This window comes from Mastigoproctus giganteus, chromosome 11, assembly GCF_048544385.1.
Source record: "Mastigoproctus giganteus isolate SK-2022 chromosome 11, ASM4854438v1, whole genome shotgun sequence".
Taxonomy (NCBI): domain Eukaryota; kingdom Metazoa; phylum Arthropoda; class Arachnida; order Uropygi; family Thelyphonidae; genus Mastigoproctus; species Mastigoproctus giganteus.
In genome coordinates, this window is record NC_143585.1 from 177,976,042 (window position 1) to 178,000,714 (window position 24,673).

General features: G+C 39.7%; 2 protein-coding genes across 4 annotated transcripts in view; one reads left to right on the forward strand and one right to left on the reverse strand.

Moving 5' to 3' along the window:
* LOC150078591 (uncharacterized) overlaps nucleotides 1-24,673 on the reverse strand; it is a 202,949-nt gene that overhangs the window by 150,244 nt on the left and 28,032 nt on the right. The window contains exons 1-2 of one of the 3 annotated variants that reach the window (XM_090384286.1): nucleotides 19,536-19,666; nucleotides 12,486-12,577 (exon numbers count right to left, since the gene is read on the reverse strand). The exons of 1 other annotated variant lie outside the window; for it this stretch is intronic. The gene's annotated coding sequence lies outside the window, so the exon portion shown is untranslated. Of the gene's footprint in view, nucleotides 1-12,485; nucleotides 12,578-19,535; nucleotides 19,667-24,673 lie in introns of those variants that run through there. One more of the 3 variants, XM_090384288.1, reaches the window with a different exon arrangement.
* LOC150078592 (uncharacterized) overlaps nucleotides 1-24,673 on the forward strand; it is a 53,463-nt gene continuing 28,790 nt past the window's right edge. Inside the window, exons 1-3 of the mRNA XM_090384284.1 lie at nucleotides 1-111; nucleotides 2,078-2,210; nucleotides 10,953-11,098. Coding sequence (XP_090240410.1) covers nucleotides 69-111; nucleotides 2,078-2,210; nucleotides 10,953-11,098 — 322 coding nt within the window. The 5' untranslated portion in view covers nucleotides 1-68. The remainder of the gene's footprint in view (nucleotides 112-2,077; nucleotides 2,211-10,952; nucleotides 11,099-24,673) is intronic.

The following is a 24,673-nucleotide window of genomic DNA, read 5'->3' on the forward strand; positions in this document are numbered from 1 at the left end:
CGCACGCAGGTAATACTTCGGGGTGCCAGCTGATCGGAGTGCAGATTGTCCCGCTTCCCCCTGGAGTCATGCGAACTGTCTTCTTCCAAACGACCCTGCTCATTTTAAGCGGTAAGTGCATCCACAAAGCTTTTCTACGTCTCTCTCTCTCTCTCTCTCTCTCTCTCTCTCTCTCTCTCTGGCATCTCCTCGAGAGCATTTCGATCATCTAAAATGAGCTTCACAAAAGTAGGTTACGAACGTGTTTCCGTTTCCTTCTTTAAAAGGCAGAGATTTCTTCGTGTTCTTTTAATGTTGTTGAAACCGAGTGGGGATAAAGAAACGAGATTTCTTTTCTTCCAATTTCTTTTCTAATATCACGCGTTGTAGCACGGTGCTCTCAACTCTTATTCACACCCCGTTCCTGCGTGAAAATATAATAAGAGGTTTTTTTTTTATTAGAGTAAACGAGGAAAGGTCAGTTTTCCCTTTTGGCATCCTCCAATCGGCACCAACCCAACCGGTTACTTGCGTCGCCTCACAAGACTCAAAGCGGTAGGGAAAGTGTAGCGTTTTGTTTTGCTTAATGGTTAAGAAATAAATCATTCAAAATTCAAAAGCAAAGTCGAACAAAGAATGACAATTCTAATTGTAATAATAATAACATTTTAAAATATAAATGAACGAGCCATAATACGATATGAGCTTAAAATATCGAAGCAAACACACCGTGGTTAGCTGATAAAAGAGGACCCCATCTAATTAAGTGCATTCACACCGATATTTTACAGTAATAACGTTCGGTTTTAATAATTATATGATAACACCTTTACAAGAAACGGCATTCTCTTAAAATGGACCACTGATTCTTAAAGGGTAGGGGACTCAGCAAAAAAGATTTGTGTTCACCTAGAAGTAGTTGTGATAGAAAGATGATCTTTTGTTCGACACCTTGAAATGCGTACAGCAACCTCACAAATTTTGCTTTCGATGGACAAGTCATTTGTTTTCTTTGAAGCGCTGAATGAAGCGAAATGCCACAAGGGATAAAATGGAATCCAGATGAGTGATTCGTTCCTCTTTCTGCGAGGGAAATCACCCAAAACAATCCACGAAGTAATGGTGGCTGTTTATGGAAAACGCTGCTTCCAGGGCTACGGTGTTGCTGAATTCAAATATGGAAGACCCTCGGCACATTACGAAGAAATGCAGGACGTGCAGAAACTGCTGTAACAAAAGGGGGGCGGGGTTGCAAAAATTGAGCCATTGATCCCGAAAGATCGTCGTATTAGCGTCAAAGAAATAGCTGCAAATTAGTGTAGGGTCTTGGGAGAACATCCATCAACCGTTGTTAAAGCGTCCGCTAGATGCGGTACCAGACTTCTGATCCCTTACCAGAACGAGGAAAGGGACAATGTTCGCGTGAAATGTTGTCGATGTGCCAGGAAAAACTGAGATCTTACACCGAATTGCCGCACCCTCGGATTTCTTCCTCTTTCCAGCCCCAAAGTCCTTTCTTCGTGTCAAACGTTTGGTTGCTGTTGATGAGGCGATTTTTGCTTCACAGTCGGTTTCGAGGACAGTCACAGGACTTCTCCTGCGGAAGTGTGGTAGGAGGTTTGTTTGTTTGTTATTTGGTTTTTAGGAACATTAGTAACTAAGGCCATATTGCTCCGGAAATATACGGTGGTCATTCCCTGACCTTTCCGCATTGTCCGTATTTGGTGGTGACGGCCTCGAACCCCGGTGGTAGGAGGTGGCAGAAATGTGTCTCTTTGTGTGGTGAGTATGTGGATAAAGCGTAGCATATGACGCTTCTTTTAACCGTCTATCACAAATACTTCCAGACGAATACAAACCTTTTTTGGAAACCCCCCCCCCGTCCCTTTCTCCGTTAGTTCTATCAAAAAATCACTTTGGTTGGATTAATCTTTTTTCGGGTGTGAATAAAATTGTCTTCAGCCGTCTTATAAGCAGCGCAGACCACCTTAGCTACGCCCACTTAAATATGGCCCAAAGCGTTAAATTACGCCTTAATTTCATAAAGATTTAGCTGACACCACACCAGGAAGAATTTCAAAATTAAATTTCATTGCAGCGATTCTACGAGGGATAAATTCGGAAGAGTGCAGACTTTCGGAAGTGACGCAGTGCGTGGAGCAATGGAACCACTTGCGGAACACGAGCTACATCATTGCCGAGACGGACAGTGATCTGCAAGTTGTTTGCAGGTGAGTAACAGTGTGCCTCCCCCCCCAAAAAAAAAACCCCGGCATTTCTTGCGAAAATTCGATCGAACAAAAGCGAACAGTTCTGTGTAGGAGTTGCTGTTATTTGAGCCGTGTGTGAGGAGAAGTGAAATTAAGGAAACATTTTGGTTTCCTTATTGACTTCCGCAATTCGACGCAGCTGGACGACAATGTTGCCCCAACTGCGACGTCATTAATAACGAAAATAATAAAAAATATTCTTTAAAAAGTTGCGTCGATGTGAACGTCTCATTTGAAAGTGAAGAAAAATCTCATTTTAGCCGTGATCGCATCAAACGATTTTGTTTTAAAAGACATCGTAATTAGCGCGGCAGTCGTAGTTGCTGAGCTAAAACGGTTGATCAAATATTCGCACGTTGACCTAGAAGGAATCGATACCTCCACCCGATAATTTGTCCGGCGGCACCGCCATTTTAATTGTACACGAATACGGTACGGGTTTCGGAAATAACTCGTTTGGAACGAGCTCCGTCCCGAAATTTTGTTTTAAGCGCGCGTGTGTTTTGCCTGCCAAGGTCATCGGACAGTTTGGCAGATCGAATAAATTATTACGTTCCACGCGGTATCATTCGATTAACAACCGTTTAGCGCCACCACATCTTGGCGAAGTCCGCAATATCGTGAACGAACTCAGTTAAGCCGGTTCAAAAGATTGCGATCTCTGAATATTTGAAGTTGGAGAGTGAAAGAGAGCGCGCGAGACTGAAAGCAGAACCAGTCCGGATTAAGGGGAACTCGATGACACGGGAAAAAATGGCGAAACCGTTTCGATCTGACGAGAGTAAGGGATTGAAAAAGAAATCGGAGATGACCGGATCGTGCAGCAACAATTCATTTTGAAATTCGTGAGGATGAAGAGTATTCCAGAAAAGAAACAATCACCAAGCAGTACTGCTAATCAGTTTGAAATTTGACCGCCAGGAGGTTAAGTGATTTATTCGGTACAATAAATCAAATTAGCACTCGCGTTCATAATGAAAAGGAATGACAGATCAGAGAATTCGAGTGATTGCCCCTCGAGGTCTTCTTCTTCGTTGTCAAGATTAAAACCTTAAAGCTGTAGCCCTAACCTAAGTAACTGAGTCCCGTGAAATTTGTTTCAAAATGTTGCTAAACATGAAGCGCTTTTATTTAAAAGTTCTTTACAAGAACGGCAATATTGTGATTGCAGCCCTCAGAACCTATCAAAGAGAGAAAAATATCGATCCTTTTCTCTAAGAATCGTATTAAATATGTAGGAAGTTTCGGAGAAGGCTACCAAACTGCAGATGGGGTCGCCCATCAGCTTCAGAAAAATTGATTCAAAGAATCGATGAAATGTAACAGTCGCAACACGATCAGATTATCTATTATTCCTTGCCACTTTCATTTCCTTTCCTGGTGCACACGATAAAGTTTTAAAGGTAGGCCTCCACCTCCTTCGGTATAAAATCAGTCATCTGCAGATTGGAACCGTAAGATCGCCCAGTGGATGATTGACAATCTCCTGGTTATCAAATTTCAAAACTTTCATTTTTCAAAATTTTAAGTCTACTGACACAATTCTTTGGCGTTGACACATCAAAATTGATTATAACATCGGGTAGGTCGTACAAAAATAAAACCTCCGATATCTTTTCTAACGTTCGTCGCAGAATGAAAGTTGAAGTACATGTTATAGAGTCTAGACGGACCGGGTATAGGGTTTTACGCGCATTACCGACTTAGCCATACTGACCCATAATAATGTGAATGTAAATTGCGTGTGTTCAATGGTCGACCTGTTATTTGCTAAACGAAAAACCAAAGTTTTCTGTACAAAAATTACGCCACCCTCGCCTGAGACCGACTAACTCGGCCACATTGTGAAAAATGACCGATAAAAAAAAATTGGTCAAGTTTTTTCCATTCAGAATGGGGAGTACGGTGATCATACCTGCTCTGCTGTCCACGAGGTCTGTAGATGGAAGCCAATAGTGTTTGCTCTTCCTGCTGATAAACAAAGAATTGAAAGAAAAAAATTAACTGTAAGTGTAGTTTGGCAGCTGATACATTGTAACCCCCTCTAAGAGGCTTAGAGGAAAAAGGCATTCTGTTACCAGACAGTCTAAAACACTGACGAATCCAATATCTTTCTATTTCAGAAGATTTAGGAGAAGTCCGGTTGGCTTGCCTGCCTCAAATCCACTCAGCACACCTTCTCGATGATAATCGCTGTTATGTCACAGGTGGCAACGAACGTATGGAGTGGTTCTCTTTAAGACGCCTGGTCAGCGTGAAGAGGAAAAGACCAAACCCTCCAGCACATGACAGCACAGCAAAACAAATGGCCTTCAGTCCCCAGCGGCTTTCACTCCCCCCTCTTACGGCAGAGAGAGGATCAGAGTGGAAGCAGAGGGTGCTAAAGAATCTCTGGGTACGAACAGGCTACCATGCACGGAAATCGAACTTGGCCTGCTACAACGTAAGATCACCGTGAGGCCAAACTCCCAAGTAATCTATACAATTGCATCAGCAGTTACTTGTGCGACAGGTCAGTAAAAGTCAACTGCTCCTTACTTTACAATAACCAGACGCATCTACAGAGGATGCCCACAGGGCTCCGTCCTGGGCCCACTGCTCTGGAACGTGGTCCTGGACGGATTCCTCAGCGTCAACCTCGGAAATGCAGCCTCCCAGGCGTATGTGGATGACCTTGTCCTGACACTGGCAGAAAACTCCAGGGCACAGCTGGAAAACACGGCAAACCGGGAACTCGCCACTCTACAACAATAAGCTGACGCAAATAACCTGAAGATATCATCCACTAAGACAAGCTCCATCCTACTTAGGGGGACCCTGGACACCAGGAGACCCCCCCCCCCAAATAAACGTACAAGGAACCACCGGCAAGCTGACCACAGAAATGAAATTTCTCAGGGTTATCCTTGATAGAAACCTATCCTTCACTCCCCACCTTAACTATCTCAGAAATAAAATCGGAAATTACTCGTCACTATTTGCAAGAATCACCCGCAAGGACTGGGGCATAAAGAAGAAAACTCTTGCTCTTTTTCACAAAACTGTGTTCCTGCCAGTCATCCTCTATGCCTCGGGTGTCTGGTACAAGAAAGCAACCACTGCAACTAATAAAAGAAAACTAGAAACCATACAGAGGTACATCTTGCTGACTATCTCACGAGCTTGTAACACAGTGAGTACACACGCGCTTCAGGTGCTCACGGGTGCCCTCCCCTTGGACCTGGAAGTGATACGCAGTGGACTTCTCTACAGCCTTTCCAGAGGCATACCGGATACCTGCCTAAATTTCACATTAAATGTAGCCAGCGAACCAAAAATAGAGAAAAGGAGACTAACTGTACATCTCCAACAAACCTGGCAAACACGGTGGCAAAACTCAACAAAAGGGCAAATAACGCGAAAATTCCTCCCAACTGTCTCGGCCGTATACCCAAAATACCCAAGCTGGCTCTCCCCAGGATTGCTGGCCACGTACCTCCTAACTGGCCACGGCGCCATCAGATTCAAACTGATGACCTTTGGACTGAGCAAACCGCCCTCTGTCATTGTGGCTTAGTGGAAACGTGGGAGCATTTAAAGTACCACTGCAATCTTTATGAAGACCTCCGATGCCGACTAATTACATTATGTACCAGAGAATCAAGAGGAACGCTTACTGGAGAAGGAGCACAGCTACAAAGCACTGGCAAACTTTGCACAAGATCTTTTTGACAGAAGGCATACTCTTCCGCCCCCACAGCCACAATAGCGATTCTCAGGCCCACAATATATGACTTTGCAAACAACCATATAAGGTGCACGGACAGTCACCATCAAGACAATCCACAAAGGGATTGCATCCCAGGAAGAAACAACAAATGACCATAACTCCAGACAGAGACATAAGTAACCACAGACTGGACTAAATACCCACAGCTACGGACCTGACTAAGGCACCTGTCCTGCTGCCAAGTGACAACCACAGACAGAAACCTACACCCGGATTGGACAACTAGGACACAACCAAAGACCTGATTCAAGCAGACATGCAGCTGCCAGACCATACGGCAACCTGTGCCGGCTCCCTTGCCGGGCACACTTACCTCCCTCCCCTGGCAGAGGGGGAGGCGACAGCCTTCTCGTTGCCTCCCCCCTGCCATCCCACATCTTTCTCTCTGGTGGGGAATGGGCATGCCCCACTGGCACATGGTGGGGTCGTCTACTCTATTGACCCCAGTCTTTCCTAGCTATTCCCCCCCTAGCCTTCAGTCTCCTCCCCTCTCTATCTCTATGCTAGCGCAAGACCCACACCAAAATTCTAGCTTCTTTAAATTATTTCGCCCTCTCCTCGGCCATTAAATTTTCAAACGCAACCCCTTCAAACCGGGAAACATGTATGTGATCAACATACAACGTGAAAATTTTTTTTTAGGTCCTTGCCATTGAAATCTCAGGAAAATAGGTGGCAGGACCTTCCAGAGTAAACGCAAATTACTAGGTACCTGGTCTGCCTCCACGGTGCGAAAGTGGGGCAACGTCGGGCCTCAGCAGGGGCCTGGCGGCTAAATGGCCAGAAGAACAACGGTACATGACACCACACATTTCAAGATCCATACACTTTTAAATCTCTGGCCTTTACAGTGAACTGTATCACCACACAAAGTAAACTACGCGGAGTTTGGGGAAACCCCTGGTGCCGTTTGACCCCAAACACACTTTACACCGTAAGATCGCTCATTAGTGAAGACAAGATATTAGAGCTGGAAAAGGAATTACAAATTTGTGAATTGGAATATCATCGGTTTGGCTGAAACAAGAAGAAGAAATGAATCACTTATAAGTTTATCAAGTGGAAATCTGCTGTACACCAATGGAAACAGTGAAAGGAGTGAAGGTGGAGTTGGCTTTCTGGTCCATAAAGATATAAAAAACAACATTTTGGAATTCAAAAAGTACATCACCAAAGGGTGTCAAGACTACTACTACTCAGGATTTCTAAGAGGTGCAAGCTAAAGGTTATAATGAGTTATGCATCAACATGGAGCCAGAATGACGAAGAGGTTGAAGAAATGTACACCGAAATCAAGTCTTCGAGATGAGCAAAAAACCCCACTACTCTATCATTATGGGGGACTTCAATGCTAAGGTTGGAAAGGGAAAACAGCGTAGAAAGGGGAATTATAGGAAATTTTGGAATTGGTGAAAGAAATAAGAGGTGAAAGCCTTTTGGAATTTGCAGAATCTACAGGAATGTCAGTAATGAACACTTTTTTCAAAAAAAAAGGGTGAACAGAAAGTGGACGTGGAAGGGCCAAAATGGATTAACAACTAATGAAATCGACGTCATTCTCACTAACAGAAAATATATCGTGAATGATGTTACTGTCCTGAACAAGGTAAATGTTGGAAGTGATCACAGAATGGCAAGATGCACACTTGATATAGATGTAAAAAAAGAAAGAAAAAACTGACTTGAGTAAATAAAACGAAAGTCTTTGAGATAACAGAAGAGGAGAAAGAACAGTATGTACTGGAACTTAACAAGTTTGAGCTTCTGCAGACTGCTCAGGACCAAGATATCGACGAGGAATATTACAACTTTCTGAAAGTGATAAAGCCCAAGAAACCTATAGGTAAAAAGAAATCCAAAGAAGAAAAAAATAGTCAAGAAACACTTGTCATGATGAACCGAAAGCGACAAATGAACAAGATAAACACTGACAAAAACAAAATTGAGTATGCAAAGCCATTAGAAAGAGACTCAGAGAGGACATAAGATTTAACCCAAGAAAAGTAGAACAAGCATTAAAGAAAAAAAAAGGACTTAAATCAACAGCCATGAGCAGTAATACAGAAAGAAAAATGAAACTGAAAAATAGAGATGGTATACTTATAAATAGAGAAGGCATAGTTCAAAAAGCAGAAGACTACTATTGAGAATTATACAAGGAGCGAGGGAATGATACCAGCAGTGGGGAAGATGGATTGCAAAGTAGCAACACATACGACATACCCAATATTCTTCCTGATGAGGTAGAACGTGCATTGAAGAAAATGAAGAATCAGGAAGCCCCGGGGGAAGATGAAGTTACTGTAGAGTTGTTAAAATTGGGAGGAGGAAGAGACATGGCACAAAAACTGGCGATACTTTTCACAAAATGCATTAGAAAAGGTGTGATGCCTAAGGAATGGAATAATGCAATCATAGTTTTGCTGCATAAGAAACGAGATAAATTGGAAATTATATAACAATTAGCTTGTTATCCCACATCTACAGGTTGTTCAGTTGTTCGCAAGGGTCATTACTAACAGATTACAAATAATACTTGATGAGAATCAACCGAAAGAGCAAGCTGGCTCTAGGACAGGATTCTCAACTATGGACCACCTTCACGTAATATCACAGCTAATGGAGAAAGCAAATGAATATAAAACACCATTATGCCTGGCATTTGTGGATTATGAAAAGGCATTCGACTCCATACAGCATAAGGCAATGTTTCGGGCACTGGAAAGACAAGGCATAGACACCGCATACATTAGGATTTTGAAGAAAATATATGAGGAGGTAGCACACCTCCTTTATTAGACTAGACAAAGACAGTAGCAAATTTAAAATCGAGAAAGGAGTTCGACAAGGAGACAATATCTCCGAAGTTATTTACTGCTGCTCTTGAGGAAGCTTGCAGAAGATTAGACTGGTCGAAGAAAGGAGTCAATGTGCATGGAGATTACCTAAACCATTTACGATTCGCAGATGACATCGTGATAAGTCACGAACCCAAAGAAGTAGAAGAAAGTCTTAATCAGTTATGCAGAGTTGGTACAGATTTCGGACTAAAGATGAATATCGCTAAAACAAAAGTAATGATGAACAAGTATGCCACAGAAAGGGAAGTAATGATTGAAGGAGCAGTAATTGAAAAGGTGGAGTCATATACTTATCTGGGACAAGTTATTAGCTGTAATAATGATAAATGGCTGGAAGTCAAGAGAAGAATAAATTTTGGATGGATAGCATTCAGGAAATATAGTCACATACTGAGGAGCAATATAGCAATTTGTCTGAAACTGCATAAATGTATACTCCCCACCATGACTAATGGAAGTTAAACTTGGGCACTCACCAAAAGAATGGAAGAGAAGCTGAGAACTACACAGCGAAGAATGGAACGAATCATATTGGGAATCAGACTGTTAGATAAGAAGAGAAACACATGGATTAGGCAGCAAACTCAAGTAAAGGACATTCTTATCAAAACTAAAGAACTAAAATGGTCCTGGGCAGGACACATAGCTCGAAGACATGATGACAGATGAATTAAGAAAATAAAAGAATGGTACCCAAGAGGAACTACAAGAAAACCTGGAAGACAACGACGGAGATGGACAGATGAAATTCATGAGTTTGTGGGTAGTAAATGGATGGCCATTGCACAAAACAGAAGTAACTGAAAAGTTGCTGGAGAGGCCTTCATCCTGGTTGTTGGTTTTTTTTTTTTTTTTGAGCATTAGCAACTAAGGCCATATTGCTCCTGGAATATGCGGTGGTCATTCCCTGACCTTTCTGCATCATCCGTATTTGGTGGTAACGGGCTCAAATCCCCAGTCTAATCAAGAAGCGTGTGCTACGCACTGTTGCGCCTGCCCACCTGGGCCTTCATCCTGCAGTGGATTGAAGATGAATGATGATGATTGTACATTCCAGTAAAGGGAGAAGAGGATGCATAAGATATACTTTTGGAATATTGGTGGATTTCGTCATTGTGGAAGCAAAATTTCATCGTGACTCCTTTTGCTTTCCTGTCTATGTATCGTGAATTCGCTCCTGTTTTCTTGTATTGGGTAGAAGTGGCTTTCCAGTGTCCATTTCTTCTTCTTCTGCATATATTTCTTAGATGGACTTGACTACGTTTGGACAAGTCCATCATGCTAATTGTGGCGTGTTCCTTTCCATTATTTCTTTCAATTTTGGCCTTGAGGGCAATGTGTGAGGTGTCCTGACTTATAGCAGTGGCCACAGCGGAGTATGGATATTATTACTACTTTGAAATATCAAAATTTTATATTTAAAATAGTGCTGTTGGAGGTGTTTGCGCTCCGTGCTGTTTTATTAAGAACCCCATTCAGTTCTCCGAATAAGTATTCCACTTTGGACTCCAAACGTAGCCCATTGCAGTGAATGAGAGTGCTAGATCAACAGCTAGATGAACCTTCTGGTAGGTCTCAATAAAACTAAAAACTTTGTTACCATAACTTAGGTCCTTAAGTGTCTACTTTCTTAAAATACTACATTAGTTTAATGTTATGCAGCTTTTATTATAGTTTTCATAATATGTTCCAAGTACTGTATAATGAAAATGAGATTTATCCTTTTTATATGTATTGAATAATTAATTTTGTACATCTCGTAAAGGTGATTTTGTAGTGAGGAGCTGGTATTTAGAGAAACGTGGTTGTTGAGAGCGTACCGTGTGGTTACTTTTGATGTAGCAGCAAATGACTGTTTTCATTTAATTTGTCCTGTTATGAATGAAATAAGACAGAGCTGATAACCAAACTAGAAAGTGTTTTATATATATATATATATATATATATATATATATATATATATATATATATATATATAGAAGAACAACGCGTTTATTTCTTTGCTCGCATAAATGTGTATGCGTCATCTTCATCCTGAAATGATTTTTTCTTGCCATCTTTCATGTACACCAGGCAAAAAAAATATGCCATCGAGTGCATCAACAAATATGCGCAACGTTGTCTGACGGAGGAAGAAAGGATGCAGTTCGCCACGATAAAGAGCAGTCCGATTGATTTGGTGACGGAGCTGTGCACTTCCCGATCTCGTCTTCGAAGGCGTAAGTTATCCTCCAACCTTACAATTAATTGCCTTTTCAACTTGAGAACGTAGTTGCTGATGTAATATGTTCCGCTCTTTGCGTTTTCCTCTATGAAAGCAGATAGCAATTTTCAACGCACCCCTCCCTCGGAGAAAGCTAATTTTGTTAAATGTTTTTAAGTCAATTTTCATTTTATCGCAATTACAACGGCTGAACGAACCAATGCAAATTTAGAAAAATTTACAGAATTAAAACATTAAACGAAACAACACTTGACAAGAATGGAATAATCGGCGAAAGAACCCAGAAATTCTTTAATCGAGAAATATTCGTGTTATCTGATATAAGAAGTAATTTATTGGAACAAAAAGGTCTAACCCTTTTTTTTTTTTTTAAACCAAGAAACTAAATAACAAAAACGATGGACTATTTCCCCCCATAATCTATTCTAACTTTCAGCGAAAATGTGAAACTACTTCTGGTTGAACGCGAAGGAAATTGAGCGAACAGAATTGCATTTGAATTGTTACTTCCACGAATACTCCAACTGCTCCAATTTGCATCACTCAGAGAACGAAGGTTTAACAGAGATATTCAAACTACCCTTTCTACAAAACAGAAAAATTAAAAAGTGTAAATCTTCTGCGTCATTACAAAAGGTTTCAGGGCTCATTAACTCCGAGTAAACAGAAAGGCACACTACAACCTTCCTTTTAGCAAAGGCCATGAATTATTTTCGAGTGGATTCTAAGGATCGAGTAATATGGATTAAAAAAAGAACAAAGATTACCTTACACGAATCAGCCCGATATCTACGAACTTCTGAATCTATGGCTCTGGCATCGTTAGTTCCTCTAGACAACACAGAAATACCTAAATAAATGACATTAACAGCTTAAGAAAGAAACCTATGGTGAGTGCCGGACGTTTTATTCTGCCTTTAAATTTTGCAGAGATGATCAACGATTAAGAGTGATTGCTTACTGAAATATCTAAGAGCAGCAATCTTGAAGATACCTATCGAATAATGCACACAAAAAAAAATAGTCGCGAGGAAACTGTGCATCCAACAACAGTCTCGCCGCTTTGTTAGCGAGTCGCAATATTCACACAGGTCATTCTCGAATGAGCTACATTAAATCTAAGAGGAAGGTTGTGTTCGCACTTTTAGGAATGCAGATTCAGCATGTTCTTACGTGCCGAATCTGCATTCCTAAGTTGAAGGAAAAGACACCCACCCACGTGCCGAGAGTGATCATCGCTATCCTCGTCTCTTTTCTCGAATTCTTCAGAATTGAGCTGCGCCTGAACTTTTTAACGGGACTCCGGTTTGATCTTAAACTCAATCTAACTTTGCAGGAAACACAATTAAAATAATTATTGATAATGAGTCCTGTAACCATACCTGTAACTTAACAGCTGCATTTTCTTCAGTGTTACCGCCTGCCCCGTTTTCTTGTAAATGTATTCCCTAGAGGCTTGTCACACGGGTAACCCCTATTTGGGAATAAATTGATATCTGTTATTCCCGCCGTAGTTTAACAAAAATATTTTTCATTTAAAATTTATTATTTTTTATTCGTGTTTGAATACAAAGAGGATTCTCCTCTTCGATAGCATGGTACACTAGAGGGAAGAAAATGGTTGATTATAATACGATATATAATAAAAATTGACAGCAAAATACTCTTAAAATTCTCATGACAATTCGAAACAGCATTCAAAAGAACGAGATGTGGAGAGACTGTTGTAGCCAGCATGGGTACAGGAGTTGGTTAGTGGATGAATTCTCCACAAGTTACCTCTGCAGCAAATCCGAGAAGCGTGTGCTAATTTGTTGAGACCATAAGTGGGATTCCACTAAGGGAGTGTACAAAAAAATCATTTTCTAACTTAGAAACGGAATGAAATATGAAAATATTTTCATAATTCCTAAAATAAAATTTAGGGCTAAAGCCCCAAGCCACGGAATTTACATGTAAATATAATCTCATCTCGTATCGTGAATACCTTCGCAACGAGTCGTGAAGGTATTCGCAGTATGAGATGTAATAAAAACGATGCCATTTCACCGGTAATTTACTACGTACAGAATTGACGCATTAAAACCTATTCTCTTAAAAGGCTTTAATGTAAGAATTATAATGACTAAGAAAATGAACTTCTTCTGACACCCCCCTCCAAACAAAAGGTAAAAAGATTCTGTATCACTCATCCTTCCCTCTTGGGTAAAAAAAAAAAAAAAAAAAAAAATTGTCCAGTTGCGCTTCGAGCTTGACCGAACTCTGCTTCGACACTGCAACAGTAGTTTATTACGGTGCTGGAAGGTAAAACTTCATGAGATGCAGCCTTCTGTTACTCCCCAGCATTTCATACTTTTTACCCCAAGTTCAGTGGTCACAAATATGAAATATTTTATATACCACTATATTTTAAGCCTTGTGATCATCAATTTAGTTGCCCTAAATCGATCTGAACCCTTTCTACAATCAGTCTTCCTTTAGGTGGCTTCCAAGACATGAACAGAATATTCTAAATGTCATCTCATGGCTGTCTTATACACTCATCGGTATAAAATGAGAAACCTTTATTCAATATGTAGTAGGGCCATCTTCCGCTCGAATTACAACTACGAAGCCTAACTGCCCTTGCCAATACAGTATATCCCAGCCATTTTCAACTGTATTCACATATGAAGAACTGTGCGGCCAGGATAAACGTTTGAAATCTTGGAAATGTTCCTCGAACTATTCTGATACAATTTTTGCAGGGTGGGCAGTTCCATTTTCCTCTCGGAAGACTATCGCGATCCGGCTAAAAATTAAATACAGAGAGATGAAGTTAGTCTGGTACGACAAAGATATTCATTAGAGATAATGATCTTCTAACGGTATGAGCGGACCCAGCCCGTACCAACAGAATAATCCCATACCATAATACCACCTCAGGCTGCTTGAGTGGTAGACACGAGAGTCTGGATTCATTGAGGTTCACGCCACACTTTACGTTTGGTGCTAAAGAGTGTTCATGGAGACTGGTCAAACCACATGACCTTTTTCCATTTTTTCGCAGTCCAGTCTTGGGGGCTCAACTCTCGTCGAACCTTCAGATTTTTTACAGAAAATAATGGCTTTCGTATAATAATTGTACCTGAAATCGATTTCACATTTGGTGTAGACATAACAAATCCCAAATTCTTCAATTCCCATAGCATAGTTTGGCTGGAAAAGGATCTACCTCTACCTAAATTAATTTTCCGTCATTTTCGCAATTTTAATCGTTGACACGGTTTACTGCATTATCCTTTAGTCTTGCATTCTGTCTACACATCAGTGATTTTTATTTTCTCAGTTGTAGCTCCTGCTAGACGTGCTCCAACAATAACAGGTTTCTGAAAATTGAAAGGATCACCTCTCTTTCCCAAGACCGAAGGAAAGAAGCCCAGGAAGGCAAGCAGTCCTTATCTGATATCAAAAAGGACTTATGAAACATACCATGTGGAAAGTTTCCAAGGTAAAGGACATAAATCACACTTGACAACCCATTCAAGCTATATATTTTTCCCGGACTCCTCAAAATCGTTTAGTCTATAAAATTACCATTAGCATTATTAGAGGCATATATGATAAAAATAAAGCAGCGTATACAAATCAGCCAAGAGGGAAAAAAAAAAAAAAAGCCTTCCATTTCACCCATCCATTCGCTCCAAAACTTCGTCCGGATCATTCTTTAAATTTATTTCAGCTATAAACTTCCACAACGATAGTTCAAGGCCATATACAACTCAAAAACAGATCACCTCGCAGGTGCCTCGTCTCGAGACGCTGAAATTGCACGACTAAAGCCATTCTTTTGTTACACTCAGCAATAAAAAAAAAAACGTTCTTGAGATGAGCCCTACAGACCTGTAGGCAGTACTCAAGGTTTGGCCTGATCATTGCCTTTACAAAGGGATAATCGCATCCTTATCCATCCTGACAACATTCCTATATATCATTGACAAGACTCCATGAGCTGCTCTGGCAGCCTGTCTGCACTTTTCAGAAAACTTTATATCTCACTGCACAATTATTCCAGATCTTTTTCGTTCTCTACTACCCTGAGTCTAGTACCGCACAGTGGGTACTAGACTCAGGGTAGTGGAGTACTGAATATGGGTATCAGTAACCCCATTACTCTGGGGTTACTGATACCCATATGCAGTACTTTGCATTTTTCAATGTTAAAATTCAGTTGCCACCGCTGAGCCCATCTGCCTATTTTTTCTAGATACTGCTGCAGTAGCTTACTGTCTTTGGTGCCGTTAACAACCGTGCCAACCTTTGTATCATCTGCAAACTTGGACGATAAGCCTAATATACCTCCATCAATATCATTGATAAATAGTCAAAACAACACTGGACCCAACACCTAACTCTGGGGGACTCCGCTAATAACATTAGTCCACGAAGAGCAGCACCCATTGATTACCACCCTCTGTCTTCTCCCATTCTGCTCCAATTTGTACAGTAGTCTTCCATGCGCAACAGTGTCAAAAGCTTTTCTGAAGTCCAAGTATATGATATCAAAATTATTTTTGGCATTCAGTTCCTTTGTGACCACATTGTAGTATCCAATCAGACAAGACTACCCCTTAACAAAACCATGCTGTGTCTGAATTATTACAGCAGTCGTGTCTACATCATCGTGCAATGCTTCTTTAACCAGTGACTTCATTATTTCCCCCGGGAACAGAAGTTAAACTAAAAGGTCAGTAATTTCTCGTGCATTATTACCCTTTGATCCCCTTTGTGAATTGGGGTTACATTTGCACTTCACAAGTCAGTGGAAACCTCTCCCGAGTCCAAGGATGATCTCATATTTATGGGTAAGCGTTTCCTTACTTCCTTTGTCGCCTCCTTTGATATAATAATTGGACAGACCCCGCCCACTCCAGGTGCCTTTTTTTTGTTTATCTTCAACAATTTCTCCTTCACTTTGCTTTCAGTTATTGTCTTAGAGTTTGATAAGTTTCCTACAGAATTCGTCACATGTGAATGTAGATGTAAAATACTCATTCAGTTTTTTAGGTACCTGGGCAGGGGCATCAACAGTCGAACCGAAGATATCAAGTAACCTGTTTCTTCCCCTTCCTTCTAGAGTTTACATAAGTAAAGAAGTCATTGCTGTTCCTCTGTGCATCCTTTGCCAAATATTTCCGGTAATCTGCCTTCGCTTGCCCAACTTCCTTTGTGACTTGACTACAGACAAGCTTATATCTACCATACGCTTATACCTACCATAAGCTTCTGCGTATCTGATAATTTGTATTCATCCCAGGAATTTTTCTTCTCTGACACGAGTCTCAATTAGTTCATTTGACATATATTTGGACCTAAACCTAGAACAGTATTTCTTAGTTGGAACCAAAATCCTAGTAACTTCCAAGATTAATTCTGTGAGTGTGAGTGCTTCCCTTAGAATTTTCTGTTGGTAACATCATCAGTTGGTCCACTGTATACAATTTAAACACTGTCTAAGACCACTTTATTCACGTTTACGAAATCAAAAACCCTTCCCTTTACCCATGATGGTAGTTACATATTTGAGTAAGTCCCACTTCTGAACACTGCCACCTTTATCTTCAGATTCTTAATGCATGAATAATCACTGTTGATAACCGTATCAAGAGAGGAAACCGGAGGTTTCCTCTCGAACATGCTCTTGTAGAAAACAATCATCCAATAAATCCACAAAAGTCTTTCTAGTCTGCGAGTGACCAACACACAAGTTCCAGTCTGTATCTGGGAAGTTAAAATCTCTCATTTTAATACAATCTGATTTACTGGCCCAATTAATTTCTCTGCAAATTGCTCGTTGTATTCATCAGATTCATTAGGCTTATAAAAGACGCCTACTGATTTTTCCTTTCCTAGTGTTTATGTCACACCAAATTGACTCAATGTTGCACTGTCCACCTACATCATCTGGATGCAATTCCTTGGATTATGTTACTTCACTAACAGTATAACAAGTCTTGCCTTCCTATCCTGTCTATCCTTTCTGTACACATTCTAATCTCCAAATTCCAATTCTGCATTCCTTATATCCGTGTGGCACAAAGTCTCTGATATCTCAGCAATATCAGCTTTGATGTCTTGCCCATCATTTCAAGTTCAAATTTATGTACTATATTGGTTTGCATGCAAGTAAACGTGCATGCAATACTCCTAGTATTGGTTTGCATGCAAGTATACGTGCACGTGTTCTTACTCTCGATAATACAGCAGATGCATTTTCTTGTTTCATGATGACTCCCAGCAGTTTCTGAAATTCCTACCACGTTGTTTTCAAGGCTACTTCTCATTCCAATAGAAGCAGTGCAAAAATCACATCCACCTCTGCCTGCGGCTACTGTTAATTTATCAGTCTCTGAATTTCTCAACACTGCTTTGATAGCATCAGCAAATATTCTTGCACCCTTTCTATTTAATGTAACCCCTGGAAAAGTCTCCTGTTAGCAAGAACAGACTACACTGAGAAAAATTCTACCTCCTGAGCCTTGCACAATCTCTCCAGGGCCGAATTGATTGACAAGGCTTTCATCATATACTCCCTGCTATCGTGTCTGGGCAGAATTGGAGATACTTTCAAATTTAACCCTAACTGGCAACATTTTTTTTTCTACATTGACCTGTACTTGTTAAGTCCGCATATCTCCTACACAATGTCATTAGTGCCAACGTGTACACCAATATCACCTTTTCACTTTCCCTCAACTTAGTCCTATTATATGAGATTGGTCGACTTAAATGAAAGCTCAAATTCGTTTATTTTATTTACATTGCTCCTGGTATTACAGATAATTTTTTTGGCGTTTTTACATCTCCGATTCATCTATTGTAGTTGCTTGACCATTAACCGTTTCTGACTGCCCGTGATTTTTTGCACCTATTGTCAATGTTTCTTTCTATGAAAAAGCAGTTATACATAGGTATTCAAGGTAGGGTGCAAGTGTGAACTTTGCCCCATGTTCCTAACATGCGTTATTCTAATAAATCCCTTCCCTCCAATTCTCCGAATCGGCATTACCTAACGCTGAAAGCAGCCTCAATGAAATTTTCAGAAATCCGTGCACCTACTCTGTTCAAATGAAGTCCATCTTATAAAAGAAGTTCCTTTTATCAACTAGAGCAAATCACTGAGGAATATTTATCCCTAAGCTTTGCAGAGTGTCTAAAGTTTTAAGCGAATCGATAAAGCTTTCATTTGTGAGTCCATTCCTTGTATACTTCTTGACGAAGTTCGATTACTTTTGAGGGTATTATTATGAAAAATGGATCACCGTAAAGAGTATGATGGTCCTAATGAAAATTGGTGTTGATCATCATCAATTTTCGCACCTAGCAGAGAACGTTTTCTTTTGTATCGTGTCATGGGCTGTAAATGAACAATTGTAGAAAAAAAAGGTTAACCCCTGGACTTTCAATACCATTGGTTCGTTCATTTCACCGCACTGTTTTACAGTTGGCTCTTGTTTCTTGGAAGTTTTGTCGAAATTATTGCGCTCTTATGTTTCCCTTGTCTTTAAAATAGACAGGTAATCGGGGCTAAGAATAGACCGGAGCACACTGGAACGCGATTACCGTTTGCCACGTGTATCAGAACGTCGTACACACGCGAGTGTTAAGAAGGCATTTTAGTAGCGCCCGTTACGTTTCTAGAAGTAAATACAACCGCGTGTAATTTTCCAATCGCTTGCCACAATAAATAGCTTTCTTTCAGAAAGAAAAACTCGTTTGATTTTTCTGATTTGGTGCGTAACATTACAGCTCATTCAGTTTTAAACGCTTTTGGAATGAGGGGATCTAAAATTCTTATTCGCGTTGTGATATTAATATTTTGCGGCGCAGTCGCAATTAAATGCGAAAAACTCTCGTGCGCCCCTCGGCGATTTGTTGGCCAACCTCAGATGGTGGGAGTAGATTTGACCTGACGCAGAATGCAAATCGACTCTTGGATGCAGACGCAATAAAGAGCACGTGGACAGTGGTGGCGCAGTGTAGAATCGAGCTCACTGTGACCAAAATAGTCCGTGCACCAATAAAGAACTTGTCTCGCGCAGCCGGCTGGTGGAGTAGGTCAGTGGGCCAGTTCGGATTCCCCCACAGCTTTGGCTAATTATTATTCATTTCATTTAAAATAATAAATTTTAAAATTATAAACCTGTTAAAGTTCACTCTTTCTAATTCGAATGTTCCCAACGTAAACCTTGCTCTCATTTTTTTTTTTTTTATATTTTTACCATATTTTAATGTCATACTGAGCCTTTCGCCATCTATCGGTCAAAATATTCATTACTTTATCGAATCACTTTTTGCGCTTATGTAACGCAATATGCGACAAATCTTTTATTCTCGTTTTTGCGTTAAAAATAAATAATAAGTAATATTGTAAGGTAGAATTCTTTACTCACTTAATTTCACGATTTATATCCTCTTTATAGCCGCTGTATTAGTGTTGCTTGCCAACGGTTCACAAAATAAACATCTGGTTTTAGACGTGCGCATATTAATGTTGCTATTTTAAAAAGAATTAGTTAGGATTTCTATTAGGCCAAATATTCAACTATGTTGAGTATCCAAAATCCAAATATGTTGAGAATTCAACAGCATCGAGCCTTTATTTATATATATATTATTATTTTCTTCGTTTTACTTATGAGAGCAGAACACCACGTGTGTGGCAGAACCGGTAGCTGCAGTAGTCCAAAAAAGGACACGGTGAGAAGGTAACGCGATCATGAAGTGTGATAACCAAATCATCAGCGCCATCTTCTGATTAAAACAACAAGTTCTTAAAAATATCAGAAAATGACTGAATTTAAAACAGCAACTACGAATTTCAAGAAAAAAGTTCGAACATTTTAACAAAAATATTTTATTTTATAAATAATAACCTTATGGGAGAATTACGAAAAAATTCGACATTTTTCCGTAAGGTTATTATTTTATGTTTATTTAACAAATAATTCAGATTTATTTAATAATAAATGATTAATAAATAGATAATTAATTAAGAGTTAATTTCTGCTTTAAAATCTTAAATCACACCGTCATGGGGTTCAAGATTTATATAAATTAAACCGAAAGGAAATCTTTCCTACAAACCTAAAGAACCGTCAACATAACGTTGCCAGTTCTGTTTTGGGAAACAGAAAAATCGTTTTCTTTAAAACTTTCGAACAATTTTAAAACTTCTGAGTTGCCAATTAGTGAAACACACGCATGTATTCTTAAATTCAATTCTGGCTCGAATTTAATTTTAACTATTTATAACAGTTATCTGAATAGAGCGTGTCAGTTCTTTTAAGATGAATTCCTGGAAAATGAAATGCAATTCAAGAAACTTGACACTTTTTTCTTCCCACACAATTAGACAATATCTTTTTTTTTTTCTTTTTTTAAGTGAAACTTCTTTAGGCGCGTCCCAGTCAGTTTTCAAATGGGAGTAACTTGCACCTACGAATTGACAAAAATCGCCACAAAAATGCGACATGAAAGATTCATCGCCTCCGAACCAGGTACGAGCGACGTGGTCCCGAGTGCCAAGAGGTAAGAACCCAAGTCAGAAGTAAGAAAGGGAATCCACCTTTCTTTTTCTAGTCTACATATCAAATACTAACTTCAATAATCGCTTGATCACTGGTGGCACAGCTCCTGCCTCCATGTGGCGGGGCCAGTAACCTGAGAGAAAATGCATCCCTCAGGGCTAAAAGGAGCAGAAATGGAAACTGACATATTTCCATGTTTAGAGCCAAAGAGCTCTCAACACGGCAATGACACAGACCATGGCTTCTATCTTTCAGAGAGACTTAAAAAGGATACAAAGAAGCAGAAATATCCAGCTTTCCTCATAGTACATTCTTTGTCATCCCAACCTGTGAGCCACCAGCCAACATCCATTTACTGTCCAACTTCAAACCCACAGAACCAACTTTTCATCTTCCTCATTTATTCATTCAACTGCCGTTTTCTGGAACAACCTTCCTTCATACGTATTTCCTGAAAATTATAGTCTACAGAAGTTCAAGTCCAATGTCAACAAATATCTTCTTTCGTATTCTCAACCTCCAACCCAAGCACGGTACTAAGTACTATAGGTTCTAATACCTCTCGTGTTTGGGGTTCACACAAAAAAAAAAAGAAAAAGCTCTCCCCTTTCATCATCATCCAGAGATGCCTAGAAAATGCTGCACGCTCACCAAAAATGGTTAAAACATCTAGAAGATCTTTAAGTGGAATTCCAATTCAAATCACTCCACATAACACGCTGAATTCTTCCAAGGAAATGATCACAGAATGGGATCTATTAAACGTTTCTGAGGGAAAAATAGTTCAGGAGCTAAAATATCAAAACGTGTCTCATGCAAAACGAATCATGATCAGAATAGACGTCAACTTAACTCCTACGCGAAACTTAACTTGCAGTACTCCAAATCTACCGGCTTCTGCCAAAGCAAGTTACTTGAACTGCCGCGTTCGGTCATATATCTCAAATCCGCTTAGATGATATAAATGTCAAAATTTTGGCCATTCTCAAACGGCATGCAGTAGAGATGCTACATGCCCGAACTGTGGGTACTAAACTCACACCAAACAGAATGCAAGACACCAACACCACAGTGTCCTAATTGTCTTTGGAGCAAGCATCCAGCTTACTCCACAGATTGTGAACCATGGAAGTTAGGGAAAAAAACACAAAAATATAAAATTTAAAATAAAGTCTCTTACCAAGAAGCGAATAAACACGTCAATTTAAGTATACCAAAACGCAAGTATGCTTCTACCATTCACAGACACGAATAAATGGCATATCAGACAGAAGTGTCCATCTCCAAAAGTAACAATCTCATACTGGGCTCGATCAGTACTCTCGGTCCAGCATCCATCTAAACGGAATTTAGTAGACCAAAGCAATAATAACGCCTCTCTCAATCAAATAACGCCATCCAGGAGATCTTCGTATTGTCAGGTAGCAGAAAATTTGCAAAGATCGTATCCTGTTGAAGCGAAACAACCATGCCTAACAAGCATAGATACAGATGATACTAACAGTCAAGAAGAACTACTTGAAATACACGCAGAAGATGACATGGATGATAGCAATGAATCAGGACGTCCCAGAAAAGAAAAATCAACATCGGAACCCCAAACAATCTTTTTATAAAAAGCAGGTAGATTCAACTTCTACAAACAACCAAATATGAAGCACATCATTCAATGGAATTGTAGAGTTTTCGCAGCAAAATCGATCATATCGATGAACTAATTCACTGCTTCAATCCTGTTGCCATGTGCCTACAAGAAACAACTTGAGGCCCCAAGCTTCCCCTGCAGTCAAAAATTATACTATCTTCAGACTAGATAGATCTAATCTAATAGTGCTCATGGAGGAGCAGCTATTCTGTTGGATTAGAGTTCTCTCCAGATGCATCCCATTGTGGCAATAGCTTTTAAGCTGTTGCCACACGCATAATAATTGTAGTCACTGTTACTTTGGTCGAAATTTAATTCAGGAAATCGAAGATCTTGTCTTACAACTACCACCTCAATTTTGTTTACTAGATGACTTTAATTCTCACTGCCCATTATGGGGTTCCTCCAACTTAGGCGTGGAAAGATTATTGAAATGTTGATAGACAGACAGGATTTGGCATTGTTGAATGCTGGCTCTCCTACCTATGCTCATTTTCCTACCCGATCAACCTCCGCAATAGACCTTTCCACTTGCTCTCCAGCGCTCTATCCAAGTATCGATTGGGTAACTCTTAACGATCCTCACAAGAGCGATTATTACCCAATTATATGCAAAATTCAAGCTTCCTGTTCATTACCAAGATATAATCCAGTAAAATGTAAATTTTACTGGATTATAGAACTGGAGTTATAAAGAACTGGAGTGGATAAAATACAGAAGGTTTGTCCTGTTTGATAACCATATCATCCAGTCCTCTTCCATAAATTATTGGTCGAACGAAGAGTGCAACAATGCAAAAAAAAAAAAAAAAAGAACAAAGCATGGAATAAATTTCACAAACATCCAACCACTTCCTATCTTATTAATTATAAGCGATTTAGAGCAAGAGCCCGTTATATCAGACGGAAAGCAAAAAAAAAAAAAAAAACTTTGATTAAGTTGGCTTTCTCAGTTAATAAAAATACAGATATCAGACTGATATGAAGTAAAATAAAACTTAGATAGCAAAATTTCCTGCAACAACTACTATTAATTAACTGGAATGGACAGGAACTCTCTATCCCTGCAGAAATCGCAAATACACTTAGTATCTATATTTTCTCAATTGTCCTCAACTGCTTATGACCAATCATTTCCAAAAATTAAAGATGTAATTGAAAAATCACAAAAACTGAATTTCACTACCAGCTGTGCATTAACATATAATCAACCATTCACCATGGTTGAACTGCAGGACGCTCTTACCAACACAAGGAACAGTGCTGCTAGCCCTGATGGAATATTTTATGTGATTCTCAAAAAAATTAGATCAAAATCACTCGTCACCGCTGATCTTTTTCAATCGAATCTTCACTGAACATACATTCCCAAGCTCTGAGCATCATTCCTGCGTACTGGGTATCCTAAAACCTGGTAAAGACTATTCTATTCATCATAACTACAGACCAATTTCACTTACCAGCTGAGAAAAACCCTCAAAAATGTATTCATCGCCGTCTAACCTGGTATCTTGAGTCCCAAAATTTGATTAATAACAATCAATTTCATTTCAGAAAAAAATCCATCATCATTGGACCTTACGATTAAAGCCGAAGCAAACATCAGAAATGCATCCATCAAAAAGGATGCATCTCGTTATGGTCTGCCTGGATATTGAGAAAGCCTTTGACACCACATTGGGATTCAGCATCTTAAAGGATCTACATTTTCTTGGCCTGAGAGGAAGTTTGCCATATTTCATCCAAAATTTCTTACAACAAAGATCCTTTCAAGTTCGTTATCGGGGAACTCTCTCTAAAAACTTTGTCCAGGAAGAAGGAATCCCTCAAGGGTCCCTTCTTAGCGCCCCTCTATTCCCAATTAGAATTAATTGTGAATAGAGGGGCGCTAAGAACTGAAGTCATTCCGAAATCAGTGGACTCATATCTTTACGCCGATGATCTCACAATCCCCTGCCATTCTCAAAACATGAACTATATTGAGAGACAATTGCAAATATCAATAATCGGATCCAGACGTGGATGACACGAAATGGTTACAGACTATCCATCCAGAAATCGACTGTCATTCACTTCCGTGCCATACGTAAAATACATCCTGACCCCGAATTCCAATTAGATAACCATCCTATTCCAATAGCAAATAGCATTCTTATGCTTGGCTTAATTTTTGACAGAAAGTTAAAACAATCAAAAACACATTAAAATTTCCGGACAGCTTTGCAAAAAAAGAAAAAAAAAAAATAATAATAATAATAACATAGAGCCTTATCAGCAACAACCTGGGGTGCAGATCGTTACACCTAGATTCACTTATAGAGGTCCATAATCTATATAGACTATGTTGCGCCTATCT